At 48.8% G+C, this 16,220-nt stretch overlaps 1 protein-coding gene across 6 annotated transcripts in view; it reads left to right on the forward strand.

Annotated features, from left to right (window-relative positions):
• KCNQ2 (potassium voltage-gated channel subfamily Q member 2) overlaps positions 1 to 16,220 on the forward strand; it is a 66,639-nt gene that overhangs the window by 14,127 nt on the left and 36,292 nt on the right. For all 6 annotated transcript variants that reach the window (XM_068416031.1, XM_068416033.1, XM_068416032.1 and 3 more), the window contains exons 2-5: positions 9,740 to 9,830; positions 11,341 to 11,467; positions 12,632 to 12,807; positions 13,955 to 14,080. In XM_068416031.1, the coding sequence (XP_068272132.1) occupies positions 9,740 to 9,830; positions 11,341 to 11,467; positions 12,632 to 12,807; positions 13,955 to 14,080 (520 nt within the window). The remainder of the gene's footprint in view (positions 1 to 9,739; positions 9,831 to 11,340; positions 11,468 to 12,631; positions 12,808 to 13,954; positions 14,081 to 16,220) is intronic.

Consider the following 16,220-nt stretch of genomic DNA (forward strand, 5'->3'; position numbering starts at 1 on the left):
TTCCCTGGCAACGAGATGGATGCTTCCCAGCAGAGCATATGGTTTCCATCGACTTTGATTTACCGGCGTGTTGAAATGGCAGCTAGATAATCTCTTGAGCTTTAATGTGTCCATGCCTTGTGTCCCTGTTACCTGGGAGCTTGAAAAGACCATGGGTCCAGCCTCTGCAGTGCTGGCCTTGCTCCTGGCCCATCCCCGGGGGTCCCATGTCAGGGCTGGATCTGGGGACCTCTGCAAAGAGGATCAGAGCATCGCCCAGAGCAAGGAGCTGCAGGGTGAGCAGGGAACCCTTCCCTGCCTCTGCTGCCTTTCACCAGCCAAACAGCTCCTCCTCCTCAGAGAATATAATCTGCAGCCCTCTCTTCCTATTCTCCTCCCTGCTTTAAATCATTTATAGATGTTTTCCACCTTTCACCACACAATCATCTGCCTCCTGAAGCTTGCTATTTATTGTTGTGTTTACTGGCACGGGGAAATAAGGAGAGGGAACAAACCTGCCATTTGCTGAGCGGGGGAACTTGGGGGAGCTGGTTTCTGCGAGCTCGTGGCTCTCCCAGGCTCGCTGGCATGTGCTGGCCCCACTGAGCTTGCACGGCAGCCTTCTCCAAGGGGCAAAACCAGGGGTTTTGTATCTTCTTGCAAGACACTCTTTACAAGATCCAGGTAAGCCAGAAAGCCCTGGTCTGCACATGCTGGCTCTCACCCTTGATTGCAACAAGCCCCCCAGAGCTGCCCAGCCTGAAAGGCTTTAAAAAGGAGGCTCCACTGTGATGGAAGTTGCCTTTATTTCTCCTGGCAGGAGCGTTGCTTTCCCCTTCTCTCTGGGCAGCCTCTCCCCTACAAAAGACTCTCGATGATGGGGGGCTGTCCCCTGCTCCCCGGCACTCGGGGCTGAGCTGTGCTCACCTGCTCTCCCATCCACACCCCGCTGCCCACTTGCTGTGTTCGAGTTATGCTGGAGAAGCAGCAAGAGATAATAGAAGTGATTAATTGCCTGTTGGTGCTGAGCATTAATTTATCAGGTGCAAGGAGAGGCTGTGCCCTGGCAGACCTGGTGCTGTCTGCGCAGGTGAGGCTGCCCCGCTCCCGTCGGGGCCGGTGTCACGAGCTGGCTGTTCTCTGCTGTCAGCAAAGGAGGCACCGACGTGGGTGGTGGCAGGAGGATCTTCCCATCGCTGCTGGGGAGCAGCGTGGCTGGGGCAAATCTGGCTACAGCTCAGGGAAACTTTACTGCTGTAGAGGGGAGATTGATGGAAAAAGGACTTTGAATTCACAGCTGCAGCTCCTGGAAGACCCAGAATAGTTGTACTAGTGGCGAAGTTAAACGGTGCTTGACTGGCAGCTGTTGCGATGTTCTCCCTTCCCTGTGGCATAACTGGCTGTTTCAGCAGTTTTTTTTAGGGCTAAAGAGCGCTGCCTTTTTGAGCCTGAGCCCTCTGGAGATCTGGGTTTGTTTTGCGTCCATTCGCTGCTCCTGCAGGCCTGCCTGGCCACATGGCCAAGGCGCGGATCCCAGCAGGAGCGGTCCCTTCCCAGCAGGAGCAGCTTCATGGACATGAAAAGCACCAGGGTTGTGTCCTGCCACCTTTGCCATGGAGGAGCATGCTGTGCTGTTGTAGGAAGGGATGTGGAGCTCCAAAACTGGTCACTGGCCTCCTATTTCTTGCTGTTGAACCTAATCCTGTGTTTTTATGTGCCAAACTTGGGTGGCTCTTGGGCATCGCAGGGTTCAGACCCAGCTGAGCTCGACCCGCTCTCGTGGCGGTGCAGCCCCATTGGCTTTCGGGGGGTTATTCCTGGTTTGCTCTGGTGTGAGTGGGGGAGAGTCGCAGAGAGGGAAGGTGGTCCTGCTGATGGCAGCACTCCCGTTATTCCTCTGCGTGTATATTTTTACCCAACTTGGGGTTCATCATCTTCAGGGGACCAAAGTCAAAAGGCTGCAAACCAGCTCTCCTGCCCCTCAGCTCTGAGCTCCTTCCCAGTCACTAGCTGGGACAAGAAGTAAAATTAAACAGATGGTGAAATTACCACCTCTAAGACATGTTATATGGGCAGTTTGAAAATACTTTTTTTTTTTTCCCCCCAAGAATCAGTTAATTAAACAAACTGATGAGCAAATGAAATTAGCAATGCCTTGGTAATGCTTGTGGTTTAGTCTTTGGTGTTACCCATTAACCTCTGGCTCTGAGAAGCCACATGACTTATTATCGAGGCACGAAGCCAGGGATGGACCCAAAATCTTGGCTGTACCAGTTTGCTGTTAGCTGGGAGGGAGCCTGAGAGCACAGCTCTGGGGTCCTCCTTTACAGAAGCATAAACCATGGGCTGAGGCATGGGGAAAGTGATATTTTATTTTTTTAAGTCAACACAAGGATTTTGAGCCATTTAGTTGCCTGCTGTGGGTCTGAGACGGTTCATGCAGCTGCTGGGGGCCTCCAAGCCTCTGTGTCGGCAGGTCCCTGCGGACGCTCTTGGCGAGGATGCTGGTTTTTGAGGTGCTGTAATTCTTGGTGCCATAAAACTAGTGCAGAGTCAGGGATGGGGAAGCGAAGCTGAAGGAGCTCAGCAAGGCAGAGCTTGTCCTTTGCAGGCAGGAAACCTCGGGCTCCGGCTGAATTGCTGATTCTGGGACAGACCTTTGAAAAACCAGCTGCTATTCCTGTCTGCAGCAGGAACCAGCCCTGCACATCGAGAGACAATCTCCCTATCTGCAATTAGACCAGAGCCTATTTTTGTATATCCCATTCCCTCAAGGAATGTTTCGATGAGATGCAGCATTACATTTTACAGGGACATCTTGCTTTTAACCCAGTTTTAGAGCTCAGTTAAGTCAGGTCAAGTGACTTGCCCAGGTCAGTCAAAGAAGCTTGACCTCTGCAAGAGGTTTTTTGGTTTTTATTCCTGCGTGCTCCAACCATGCAGCATACCCCTTAAATTTGATATAGGCTTCTTAAATAAAGCCTTAAATAAAGGCTCCTTAAATTTATTACATTTTTTTTCTTGAGGTGTTGCAGAAAAGCAGGGCTTTCCCTTTAAGAAACAGAAATAACTTGATTTTCATATGTAGATAAAGGTTAGGCTAGGAAGGCTTGTATTCCTGTGCTTGTGAATAATGATTCCTCAGAGGCAGGGAGGAAGCCGAGGCTCTTCTGCGGGAATACCCTGTGGGATGGAACAGAGGCAGCGCTCAGATTTCAATCTGAATAATACGGGCGTTGCATGAGACAGCAACTTTCCCTCGCGTTAAAATCAATGAACATGCTCTGAGTAAATGCCTGCACAGACGTTTTAAGCGTTACTTAAACATCCAATATTTTATATTCTTCATTTACCTCCCGATGCACAGTGGTCTTTAGGATTCTCTCCTGTGAACCGTTTCTGCAGCTGCATGAATATATTTCTCCCCACACCAAGTTTTTAAAATAAAAACCTCAGCCCGGCAGCGCTGAGTCCCGGCAGCGACCGACTCTTCTGGCAGGTGCACGGGCTTGATTCATACTTTGGGTTTTCCTCCAGACATCTGGCTCCTGCGAGGCTGCGTGCGCAGGGCAGGGAGGATACTCAGGCGAGCGCTTCCCAGGGATTCATGTTAGATGAGGACCAAGAGGAACATTCGAGCTAGAACTTTGTATGTGGTGATTATTATTAATAAGGCTTTTATTCTGAGTAAGTTAAATGATTAGAGCTGTAACATTTTTCTGTAAAGAAACCAACCCATTCCTTAAATTTAACCCCTTTTCTTGCTGTAAATGTTTACATCTTCATCTCCATTTGCTTTCATTTCCAGACGGCTTTTGTTCTTTGAGGCTTCAGTCCAGAAAAGCTCTTAAGCTCACTCTTGCTTTTAAGTGTGGAGATATGTAGTCCTTTGCTGGACTAGGGACAAGATGTGTCATGCAAAACCCATTTCTGCTCAAATTCCTGTAGTTCATGGGTTCAAGTCAGAGCTCTGGCTCTGGGCACTTGGGGCGGATGATGCTGTTTCTGCTCCCTGACTCTGTTGTAAGCGAGAGGGAAAGGCTGGAGGAGCTCTTGGAGTGGGAACTGATTTCAAAAGTGGTGGATGTTGAAGGAGAAAATATATGTGAACTCATATCCTGCTCTTTTATTCTGAGAAATGTGCTGCCTAAATAGAAGGAAGGCAGGGGAAGGGTTTTTTGTGTGACTTGGTTGTGCCACTTCACCGTGCTCATACAGTGAAGCTGCCAGCAGCTATTCCTTTTTCCTTAGTTTGCTATGATGGGTTTGTGAATGCTCCTTATCTGCCCATAAAGTAGAAAATGACCTTTCCCCAAAACCTGGTGCAAAGGGGATCTCGTTCAGTAGCTGCGAGGGGAGCCGAAGCACAGATGCAGGGCTCTGTGCTCAGCCAGCAGCGTCCCCGCTCCCGGCTACGTGTCTGGGGAAGACCCCAGAAAACCTGATCTCCTGGAAAACCACCTCCAGGTTTTTTGTCACGTTGCTGTCATGAGGCAAGGAGAGCAGGTTTGCTGCATCCATGCCCAGGGGCTGGGGGGGGCATGTCCTTGGTGGTGCAATAGGGCTGGTTGGGAAAATAAACCCTCTTATTTTCCTTCCCATCTCTGTGCCACCCCTATAACAGGGTTTGGGGTCTCTGACCTGCCTCTCTGTAGCCTGACTAATTCCCACCTCCTGGAGCACTGTTTAATGCAGCCTCGCTGCCCACACCACAGCCTCCTCCGGGACGCTGCCGTGCTCCTCTGGAGATGCTCCGGGGCACATTTCACACCACCGTCCTTAGTGCGCTTTATGGCTTTGTACAAGCAGGGTTCAGCCGTCATCTCAGTGCACCGAGAAGGCACAGGAGCTATTAACATTGTCCCAGAGAGGCCTTTACTGAAGTTTTATTAAAAAGTTTATAGACCAGCAGCATCCCTGCCCTGGAGCCAGCCTGTGTGTTGCCCGTAAGCAACATTTTGTGCCCGGGGAGACTCTGGGCTCCTCCGAGGAGCAAGGTCTGGGCTGGGCATGGCCAAACCTGCGGGGAATGAGACACCATCGAGAGCTGTTTTTGGAAAGGAGGGTGTTTATTAAGGCACGGGACCGAAAGGCAGGACTCCCCGCTTCTATTTTCAGCTCTGCTAGTGACAGAAGCCACCTTGGGAGTTTATTTTGGCTGAGACCGAGGGATGTGGAAACCCGGAGTGAGGCATTTAGGCTCGTGTTTAGCCTTGTAAATGAATAGCTGGGTTGCAAATCACAGCAGGATTGCTTACATGAATAAAGATGATGGATGCTCCTGGCTAAGGGGAGGTGCAATATGAGGATGTCTTTACCCCTGGAAAAGTCACGGCGTTATCAGGGGTTTGCTTCTGATTCGCTGGGGATTTAAATTGAGCTGTAAATGCGCCCGTTCTGATGATGAGACTGAGTGTTAAAAGGCATTTGACAATCTCCGTTTCTCTCTAGTACGGGTGTTCTTTCACCTTGGTTTGTTGTCATTGCTGCATTTTCGTGGCCTTTGATTGACATTGACATTTCGGATACTTGAAAGCCAGTGTTTTACAGAGCACAGCAAAGGGATTGCTGGGATCACACCTGGATTGCTGGGATCACACCTGGATTGCCCATAAGCATTTTAGTTTTATTTTAGCACAATTATCAATGCCTTGTCTACATCCCAAAAGTAATTTTTAAGTGTTTTAAATGTTTTAAGTTGTCTTCCATCGTGCAGCTCTTAAATGCCTGTAGTAAGATACTCCTTCCTTTCCAGCTTTGCGCTTTCTAATTAATCAAATCATTAATGCGCTTTCCTAATTCCAAGGAAAGCCAGTGAAGCGTGTGACAAGCGCAGTGGCTTGTTACAAGCTTGTGCCACCTCCTTGTATTGTATCCATCTCCCATTACATCCAGGAATCCAGTTGCTAATTATCCTACTGGTCCTCCATCGGAGGAAGCCCAATGTTTTTGCATGTCAGCAAATGTTATTTGAATACAAGTATTTCAGGAATAAATGTAAAGGTCTTTTAAAATTCTTATGTAAATGGGTGTGTAGATTCCAAGGGGGTTTCTTTTGGAAGGCAAATTAGATGATTAACCTGAAAAGCTTTATGATGATTCTGTCATATGCTTTTACTGAGAAAAAAAAAGGACAAACTTTCCTGTTTCAAGTCATTTTAAGTATTTTTCTTCGAGAGGGAGTTCAGTCATTTCTTTTTCTGTGGCTAACCAGAAGCACAGTGGATATGAAATCTGGATATGCAGATTTTGTGCTGGGATTTATAAATTGTAATAAGAAGCTGGCATGGGTGTTTTAAGTCATCATAACCTTTGGATGTAAAGGCAGACTTTGGATTTATTAGTATTAGCAGCAGTCAGATTTGCACAGCTGAGTCTTGGCTGAGCTTAAAGGTCTGAGCAACAGGTGTGGGGGATGTCGGAGCAGCAGAAGGTGCTGGGTGCCCGTAGGAATGGGTGGTGGGGCAGAAGATGCAGTGACATGAGATGTCCTGCTCCAGGAGTGATGGCTTCCTCCGTGCCATCACTCAACGGAGGAGACAGTGGTCCAAACCAAAGGATGCCCTTTGCATCCTGGCCTGGGTTTGGCAGAGGCTGGTGCCGGCTCCAGCCATGCACCGTGTAGGACCCAGCTCCTGTCTGCTCGGGCGGAGGATATTGTCTTCTCCAAAGCTCTAAGCAGAATTGGCATCTTTAATGTAAAAATCATTAGACGGGACATAATTAACGTTCCTTATTGCACATTAACATTACCCAGAGTCAGGCTGCAGACATAATTTGCTTTGATTAGATATGTAGCTTTAAAAATTAGATTCATCCCAACCTCTACACTATTTATTGGCTTGTTTCCCTTTCCCTAGCTATCCATTATTATCTGGAGCCCTTTCCTGCACTGTCTGGGTAGATTAGGTGAAATTAAAGCAGAATCAGCCTTCCGGTTCCCCACTGCCCCCCCTCCATGGGAGCTCAGAGGATACACACCATCTCCAGTGTGGACATAGCTCTCAGTTTTCTTCTTCTACCCCCTGTCCATAGGGGCTCTGCAGATCCTTCAGAGCCTCCCAGGAGCCATACAGACCCCAACCCCATGAATCTAGTTTCCTTGCAGAAAGGTTTCATTCTCTCAGTCTCCTTTTACAGCCTCCCAGTGATTTGTGGACCACAGGGTCAAGCAGAGCAGCTGTGCACCACGGTGGAGTTATTTTTGGATGCTTGTGCAGCTCACCCTGTGATGAGCCAGTGCCTGCATCCCTTGCTGGCAGGACTGTTCCTTACCTCATGGCTGAACATCCACATTGGGACTGAGACAAGGGGAGATTTTGGTCCACATGGGATTTGGCCATGGAGCTCCCATGCTTCATTGAAGTAGCTGATGCCTTCCCCGTTGTCTTCTGTGCTCGGCAGTGCTGTAATTAACGCTGGCTCTGCATCAAGTCTCCCGGGCAATGAGAGCCCTGGGGAGCGCAGAGCCGAAATTACAGCAGCACCAAGGTGGCCCTGGGGAGATGAGGGGAGTGGAGAGGCTGGAGACAAGGCTGCAGGGATGTGCTGGGGAAGGGACAAAGCAGCACCCCGACATCCCACTGCCCCAGCAGCACCTGGAGCTGCCCCATCTCTTCCCACATGACCACTGCTTGCACAGTCCGCCCTTGGGACTCGTAGTGATAAAGCGATTTCTTTTCCTTTCTTTTTTCTGCTCCATCAATATATGTCTAGTGACAAATTTAACACACGGGAATCCTCTTTCTCGTGGCATTTGTCCCTGCCACGACTGATCGTTTGAGCGTGGCTTCATCCTGGAGCAGTCTGAAGCGGTCACCCTCCCCAGCACGGTGTGAAGTCTGCGTTGATATTGGCACTTTGCTTTCAGCACCTCCTCAGGCATTTTATTGTGATGTTTGCTCATAAAAATAGAACCCACATTCTACTTCTTTAGTCAGAAAACATTTTCTTTTTCCCCTGATCCTTTTCCATTATCTTTTTTGTTTGTTTTCCTCTTCTCTTTCTTCTTTCATTGATTATTCATTTGTTTCTCAGTCCAACATGGGATTTTGCCACAAAACTGGGCCCCCGGGCGTGGGGCTGCCTGATGCAGCAGCGGGGTCCCATCTCCAGCTCCCAGGGCCTGGCCCAGGCGACTCGAAGCGATGGATGGATGGAGTCCCTTTGGCTGCAGGGCAGGTCGTGGTTGGCTTGTTTATAGCAAGGTTTTTAAAAGACCAGCTTGGGGAGACAAATTTGAAGTGAGACCCAGAGAAGATGTTAAGGACATCACAAGTGGGATTGCAAGGGATGTTTTCTTACTCTCTTGAGGTTGTTTCAAGTCTCCAGGTACCAGACCTGGTGTGAGAAGAGGAAATTCGCAGTGAGAAATAAGGCAATGGTCCTTATGTGGTCTGCGCTGAATTCATCTTGGTGCTGACAAAGCTCAGCCTTTGCTGAGATGGATCTGGAGGTCCCTTACCTCCAGCAGACAGGGATGCTGCAGCCTGTGGTTCGAATAAATACTGCAAATCCCCCTATTTTTACTTGTTACTGTGACATTAATGGTCATTGTAAAGCCACAAGCACGACCCGGTGGTGTGAAACTCCTTTTCTTTATACAATGAAAAGGAACAGCACCCGCCGCTGAACCGTACCTTATAAATATTCAATATGCAGTTTGTAGGAATGTGAGACAAAGCCAGACAGATGAATTATTTAATGCTTTTAAAGAATGCAGCTTTTAGTTTCTCCCTGCGCTGCCCTACTTTATTGTATCAGTAAATCGATCTTTAGTGAATTAATTTCCCTCCTTTTGTTTGAGCAAGCAGTGGGCACCGCAGGCTGGGGGAAACCTTCTCCGTCCGTGGGCAGATGCCAGGACACCTCTGTAGCTGCAGACTCGGGTGCTGAGTGTCGGAAGAGAGTCGAGCTCCTGTTTTGAGAATCCCCTATCATTTTCTTGGCAAATAAGAGGCTGAGTGAGCTGATATCAAAGCGGGGTCCCCCAAGCTCCCGGCAGGATGGGGCTCCCTTGTGTCCTTGTGGGGCTGGGACAGAGACCAGCCCAGCTCCCTCCCCGATGACAGGGTGTCTCTGGCTTCATCCTAAGGTACTGACAGGGCCAGGATCATATCCCTTGGACTGGATCAAACCCCTGCTGTGTCCTGTGTGTGGCCACAGAAAAGCATCCACCTCCTAATGATGCTACAACAAATCTGGGAAGTTGCTGGCCTTTCCGTGCAGTAAAGAGTTAATCCGGAGTACCTGCCTAAAAAAGGAACCTTAAATCCACCCAAAATGTCCTACCCTGGCAAGGATGGGAAATGCAGTCCCACTCCTGTGTAAGCTTTTGTGGAAGAAAATGTATGAGCAGAGCGTCAGTGGCGTTTTCCCTGGGTTTGTGTTCAGCTCCTGCTCGTTAGCCAGTCTGGTCACTTGTTATCCCGTTAATAAATGAGCATTTGCATGCTTGTTGAAGTAAGAGCTGACGATTCCTCAAGGAAATAATGTCAGGGGTTATCAGAACTGCTGGGAGAGGAACTGGATTGGCACTGGGCAAACTGGGAACAGTCCGGTGGGTCCGTCCATGCACAACCCTTCAGTTATTAAAATCAGGGAATTTGCTTTCTTGTTTTACACAGTGTTGTAGCAGCAGCACAGTAAATATGCCCAAAAATGCTCCCTGGACTAGTTTGAGCAAATGTGAAAAACTCCTGCTCTGAAGACTGACATTCCCTCTCTCTCTCTCTATTTTTTTCCCATTTGTGTTCTATAGTTTTCTACTAGTTTTCTCCTGCCTGGTGCTGTCTGTCTTTTCAACCATTGATGAGTACCAGAACAGCTCAGAAGGGGCCCTTTACATCTTGGTAAGTGGGATGCAAATGAAGCCATCAGCGAGGCATTAAAACAGTGTCAAAAGCATGTAAAAGCCTGAAGTTGAGGGTGTTTAATTGGGGCAAGAATTTAAACTGTTGCTTGTGAGGAGGAGACCACTGGGACCTGTAGGCAAGAAGTAGGAAAGATGTGAAAAGGAGAAATCTGTATCAGGAATAAACTAAAAATATTTTTAAGGATCCTTTAAAACCCTCCTTCCTCCTAAACTACTTCTTTTCTGCATTTATCTTCAATTGCCAAACACAGTAGCCAGACTGATCCCAACTGAAAAGCAGTTTGATGTCCAACAGCTCCTGATGTTTAAAGCTGCAGATGTGCTGCGTAGGGAGCAGCCCGTGTAGCTGCCTCCTCTTCCACCCTGTAACATCCCTGCAACTATTTGATCCGACATCAAGCTGTGGAGTTTTGTTCCTTAAATAGCCCGGTATCCCTCACACTGACAACGTGGCTCCTGCTGATCCAGAGCCAGCAGAGATCCTGCACGCACCGCCACGTCGCAGGGCTGCCGGGTCACGCGTCTCCTTTCCTTTTGTCTTTCTTCCTCTTCCCCAGTCCCTGCCCTACATCGACATCACAAGGCGCTGCAGGATAATTTGGGCTTTGTCAGGTTTGACACATGAGAAAGCTGAGGCGAGTGCCACTAGTAAAGAAATTGAAGGGAAGGGAGCGTGCGCAGGGTGTTCAGGTGGCGATGGAAGGAGCTGCAATGCGCAGCATTGGTGTGCGCACTTAGAATCATAAAATCGTGCTTGGTGTCGAGCTTTACCAGGGGAGGTTCAGATTAGACATCAGGAAGCATTTCTTGTCAGCAAGGGTCATTAGACAGTGGAAGGGGCTGCCCAGGGAGGTGGTGGAGTCACCATCTCTGGAGGGATTTAAGAAAAGACTGGACATGGCACTTAGTGCCCTGGTCTAGTTGCCATGGTGGTGTCAGGGCAATGGTTGGACTCAGTGATCCCAGAGGGCTCTTCCAACCTGGCTGATTCTGTGATAGAGGATCTCCATTGCCCCTGCACCAGATAGCCCAGCACAGAGACAGCCAGTCCAGTTTTCTGGGGAAGAAGCTCCAATTCCCTGTCAAGAGTCCTAAGAGGGAGTAGCCAGTGATTCCCATCTCTGGTCTTCCCCAAGCTACTCAGCATTAGCCTAGTCAAGTCCTGGGGACTAACAGTGGGGAGATAAGTAGGTACTCATCAGTCCTCTGATGGGGGACACAAACACGTACGAGAAGGTGTAAAACCCTAGTTCACAGGCTGTGATGTGCAGTACATCTCGCCACCCCAGGGAGGGCGAGGGGAAAAACACAACAGCAAAGATCTGATGATCTTTCAAGCCCAGGCTCTCCATTTAACAGTCCTGGCACAGACAACTCTGCAGTAGAGTCTGAGGTGTGTGGGGTTGAGGTTGTGGGTTTGTACTTGACTCTGGAGCGTGCTCTCCATCATGCTTCTCTCTCGACTAACGGCGTTGTCTCCCTTGCAGGAAATCGTCACCATCGTGGTGTTCGGGGTCGAATACTTTGTGAGGATCTGGGCAGCCGGCTGCTGCTGCCGGTACCGCGGCTGGAGGGGAAGGTTAAAATTTGCCCGCAAGCCTTTCTGCGTCATCGGTAAGAGCTGCCTTCCTGCATGGGATTTCCCAAACCGAAATGGCTATCGCGAGCTCTTGCTTGCACGGTGCTCCGGTTCCCTGTGTGCATTTTGGGGGTTGATCCTCTGCTGCTTCATGGTCACCTTGAGAAGGGAAAGAGCTCAAAGGCAAAAGTCCCAATCCATGGACATGGGTTTTGTTATTCTGTATGAAGCCCACCCTGTTTTCTGCAGACCTGGGAGCCGACCCGTTGCCCTGCGTACCCCGGGCATTGCTGGCAGCCACCCGCAGCCCCAGAGAAGGGGTTTAGCTGGGAGAAGCTGAGCGTAGGAGCTGGGATCCTGCGATCCTGTGTCCAACCTCAGCACCGAATCGCTCGCAAGTCATTGAAACTCTGTGTCTCACTTTGCCTTCCCTGGTGCTGCTGAGCTGCCTCACAAGGGAGTTATGAGACTTAATTAATTCTTGTTTGTCAAGTACTCGGTGATCTGCTCATGAAAGGGGCCATCTGTGCACAGCAGTTATTTTTAAGGGGGTGAGGAGTGGGCAGAGAGGCTGTGCCATTTGCTATGGAGCCTGCTCTCAAATGTCTGGGAGCTGGCAATGGTCATTTGTAGGATTTTAGCTTATTCCACAGAAAAACTCCTATAAACTGCGTAGAAAACCGGGGAAGAAAGAAGTTTGCAGAATCCTCATATTTGGGATATATAATGCAAGGCTTTTTTTCTTGCCCTTTCTTTGTCCATGAGCACCCTAGGATTGCTATGGTGCAAACCTCTAGATTTTCATTCCCAATGTACATGGGGGAATTCACGCCTCTAGACAGCTCTGTGTAACGGGCAGCTGCGGCTGATTAAAAAAGGGCATGCATTTCGCAAGGATTTAATCCAGTTTAGCAGTGTTAACACCGAAACATATCGAATTCAGGCTTTGCAGTGTTTGACACATTTTCTATGGGGAGGATGAGTGTGGAGAAGGAAACTAGGATGTTTCCACGAGGTGCGTAGTGGCTCCTTTCATCCAGGTTAAGATTTCTGCTGTGTCCTTCCAGCACAAGATACAACTGATAAAAAAAACCCCTTTCACACAGAGCCTTCTGCTGCCAGGGGCAGTAGGAGTGCCACCCCATTGTGTAGGGGTTCAGCAACATTTCTTCAGCTTTCAATGCCCTCTGTTCACGCAGACATCATGGTGCTGATCGCGTCCATCGCCGTGCTGGCGGCGGGGTCCCAAGGGAACGTCTTTGCCACCTCGGCGCTCAGGAGTTTGAGGTTCCTGCAGATCCTGCGCATGATCCGCATGGACCGGCGGGGCGGCACCTGGAAGCTCCTGGGCTCTGTGGTCTACGCACACAGTAAGGTGAGCAAGCCCCAAGCGAGGACATTGAGTCTCTCTTCATGTTTCTCCCCGCCAGAGACACCGCTTTGGTTCAGTTCTCCACCCCAAACATCTCCCAGACCTGGGGAGATTGGAAAGTCACCATAGAGTAACACAGGGAGCAATGCAAAGCCAGAGACACGAGGTCCAGTGGAGGTCTCCATCCAGAAGAGGAGAGAAAGGAGGGATGTTTAGATGTTTGCAGGGAATATCTTGAACATAGTGGCCACCTGCACACTGATACAGCTCATTTCAAAGAGTTAGCAATTAGCCAGCAGCCTCGTTAAGCACAGGTGGTGTTGTGAGCTCTTTGTCTAGGATGCATTTCTGAAAGGACATCCTGCAAGCAGACGCCTCTCGCAGGCACGATTGCTGTGCCAGGTTCCTCTTCCCAACGTGAGATCACAGACCAGTCGCAGAACCGATCCCTGGTGTAAGGCACCTTGGCCTTTCTTCGGTTTGGGAAGGGTTTTCTGATCACTTTCTTGTTTCCTGCTGCTGAATTTATGAATTTAACATTTCTCCTGTTTCTTGCACTTTTTCCCCTAAACAGCCTCCCCAGCTTGTCCAGAACTGTGTTAAAATCATAGGGAATTCAGGGGTCTCTTTTGTCCACACTTGTATTAACTTCATCCAAAAACAATCACTCCTGTGGATTCTGAATTAAAACTGCCCTGAAATTGGGGGATATTGTCTCCAGACCCCAGCTTTGTAGCTTCCCCCCCAGTTAGTAGAAGAGACCTGCCCTAAGCAGAGTCCCCAGAGATTTGGTGGTTCCCATTTCAGTTTTAACCCCATTTCCCCGTGTGAACTGGGGAAATATATTTATTTTTTTTTTTTTTTTAGTCTCAGTTCCACATCTTGAAATAATGGAGCCATTAACACTCCCTTTCCTTCTCCATTTGCTGTATGTGTTTAGATGATGGGGTCTTCAGGATGGGGATTGCCCTGTGTGTGTGGCAGGGCCACCACCAGCACATGGTCCCATCTCAAAAAGCGACACTACTGATCTCTAACCAAAGCCTAAACTAATGCAGGGAAAGTTCAGATCCAACCGCAAGTAACTCAGCTTTTGGAGATGCGCACCAAGATTGCAATTATTCTCTTCTATCCCTTAATGATCTTGCAGGAGCTGATTACTGCCTGGTATATTGGCTTCCTGTGCCTCATTCTGGCCTCTTTCCTGGTATACTTGGCCGAGAAAGGAGAAAATGAGCACTTTGATACGTACGCAGATGCGCTCTGGTGGGGTCTGGTAAGTAATTTTCCTAGAACAGCTGCTGGTTATTAAAATAAAATGTCCATTAACCCTCCATCTTCTATCACTTATGTGAGGAATCGACTTATGGAGTGCTTAGTTAACATTTTTATTAAATGGCTTCAGGCTACTCCATTTAGCTCTTTTTCTTAAAGAAACCTTGTAGAAAATGTTAGGGGATCACGTTAATTAGCTGGAAGGGCAAGGAAAATGGGAACTCGTGTGCTCTCTGTCGTGAGATTTAGCTCTGTCGCAACAGTAGAGACAGGTTGGATAAAGACCCCATGCTATGGGGTGCTTTGATCATAATTTTGATGAGTATTGCCACCCTTTATTTAAAATAGTACTTGGACAACGCGCTGGAATAAATTTTATAGAATTAATAGGGTCTCAGCACCAGGAAGACTCCGGCGCTGAAAGCACTCCCTGTTCACATCTTTGCTGACAAAGGAGGAAAGGGCAACACTTTGTTTGCTCTGTGTGTGCGTGTGAATTATTGGATTACCCGATTAACAAAGAGAGAATTAATGACGTTCTAATCCTCTTGCGTTATTGTTCTTCTGCTCCGACGCTGCGGCGCTAGTTTGGCCTTGATTACAAAGCACGTAATGAAAATCCCAGATCTGATCAAATCCCAGTAACAGGCTTGGGGAGGAATCGGCTGATCAAGCAGCTCCTCTGTTCCAACAAAGGGAACGAAGCAGTAAATTGCTTTTCAAGCCACTTGGTTATGACAGAAAAATAAAAACAAAGCCCAATTTGACATAACTAGAAAACAAACAATGAGGAAAAAGTGAAAGCCCAGATTAGAGCTCAGTCTTGGGAGAACCATGTGCAGATTTATCCCTCCTGCTTCCCAGGCTGAGCGTGCCTTTGGCAAAGGATCATCTCCCCCGATATCAGGACGTGGAGGTGCACCAGACTCTTTTGCCACTGAGAAGCTCAGATTAAAATTTAAGCTCCATTAAAATAAACAGGTTTTGTCATTGTCCAGCTCACGGGTCCAATACAGACAGATGTTGAGATGGGCAAAATAAATCGGGTTCAGAAACTCATCCCTTGGTTTGATCTTAGTGGATCCAGTCTTTGTAGTTGTCTATATAAATTATAAAAACTTGTAAACCAGCTTTGCAGTGATTATGGAGAGAGCATTGCTTCAACTTTGTGTCAGTAAGGAGTAGCCGTGTGGATGCATTTTCTAACCGCTTTGTCAAAACGGCATCTAATTGATAGGGCTTTTAGTGGGCCCAATTAAACGGCGCTTTGGGATCGCACTTCCATTTGTGTAAAAGTCATTTTATTCCAAGTTGAATGCATGAGGTTTCCAAAGCGACATCAGCACGGTGTCAGCTCCCGTCCCCGGGGCCAGCTCTGTCCATGGAGGCTGTGGGATGGGGGCAACTTGGCACAGGGACCGCTGGGGTTGGGCAGAGATCTCAACGAGGATGTTCCTAATCAGACCACCTTGCCCTGCCAGTCCCAGGCTCTCCAAATCCTCTCAGAAGCCTTGGGAGATACCCAACATTTCCCACTAGTGATGTCCATGGGCTGAAGTAGGAAAATGTGTCTTTTCCTGCAGTCTGGAGTTCAGGATGTTCTTTGTCTCCAACAAATCTCTTAGCTCCTTCCCCAAAATGCACGCAGCAGCTTGCCAGCACTCTCTTGGTGCATTGCAATAATACTGAGGAGGGGGAAAAACATCCCTAAATTAGGTTGTACGAAGCAGCCGTAATTCATCCTGTTGGGCTAATATGCTGGTTTTAAATAGGAAGGGAGACTGGCTAATAGGCGCTGCTGGGAAGATGAGGAATAAACAGCATCAGATCTTTATGCATGCAAATAGCCCTGCCTGCTTTCGTGAGATGCCAAGAGGGAGTTTGGGGAGACTGTGCCGGTTTCTTCCCCTGCTGAAGGCACAACCCCATCTCCCGGGGGAGGCTCTGAGCTGCCGCCAGCCTCTGCACCAGCTGGCAGCTCTCTGTGTCAGCTGAAGGCAAGAAAATGCTCCCGACTGGTGTGAGAACCCAGCGTGTGGAGCAGGGAGGGTGGCAGTGCTGTCCTGGCTGTCAGGGCATCGCTGCTTCCCCCCCAAGAAGCCTGGGGTCCTCCCAGGTGCCCACGCTGCACCTCAACTTGG

This window comes from Nyctibius grandis, chromosome 19 (genome assembly GCF_013368605.1).
Source record: "Nyctibius grandis isolate bNycGra1 chromosome 19, bNycGra1.pri, whole genome shotgun sequence".
Lineage (NCBI taxonomy): Eukaryota > Metazoa > Chordata > Aves > Nyctibiiformes > Nyctibiidae > Nyctibius > Nyctibius grandis.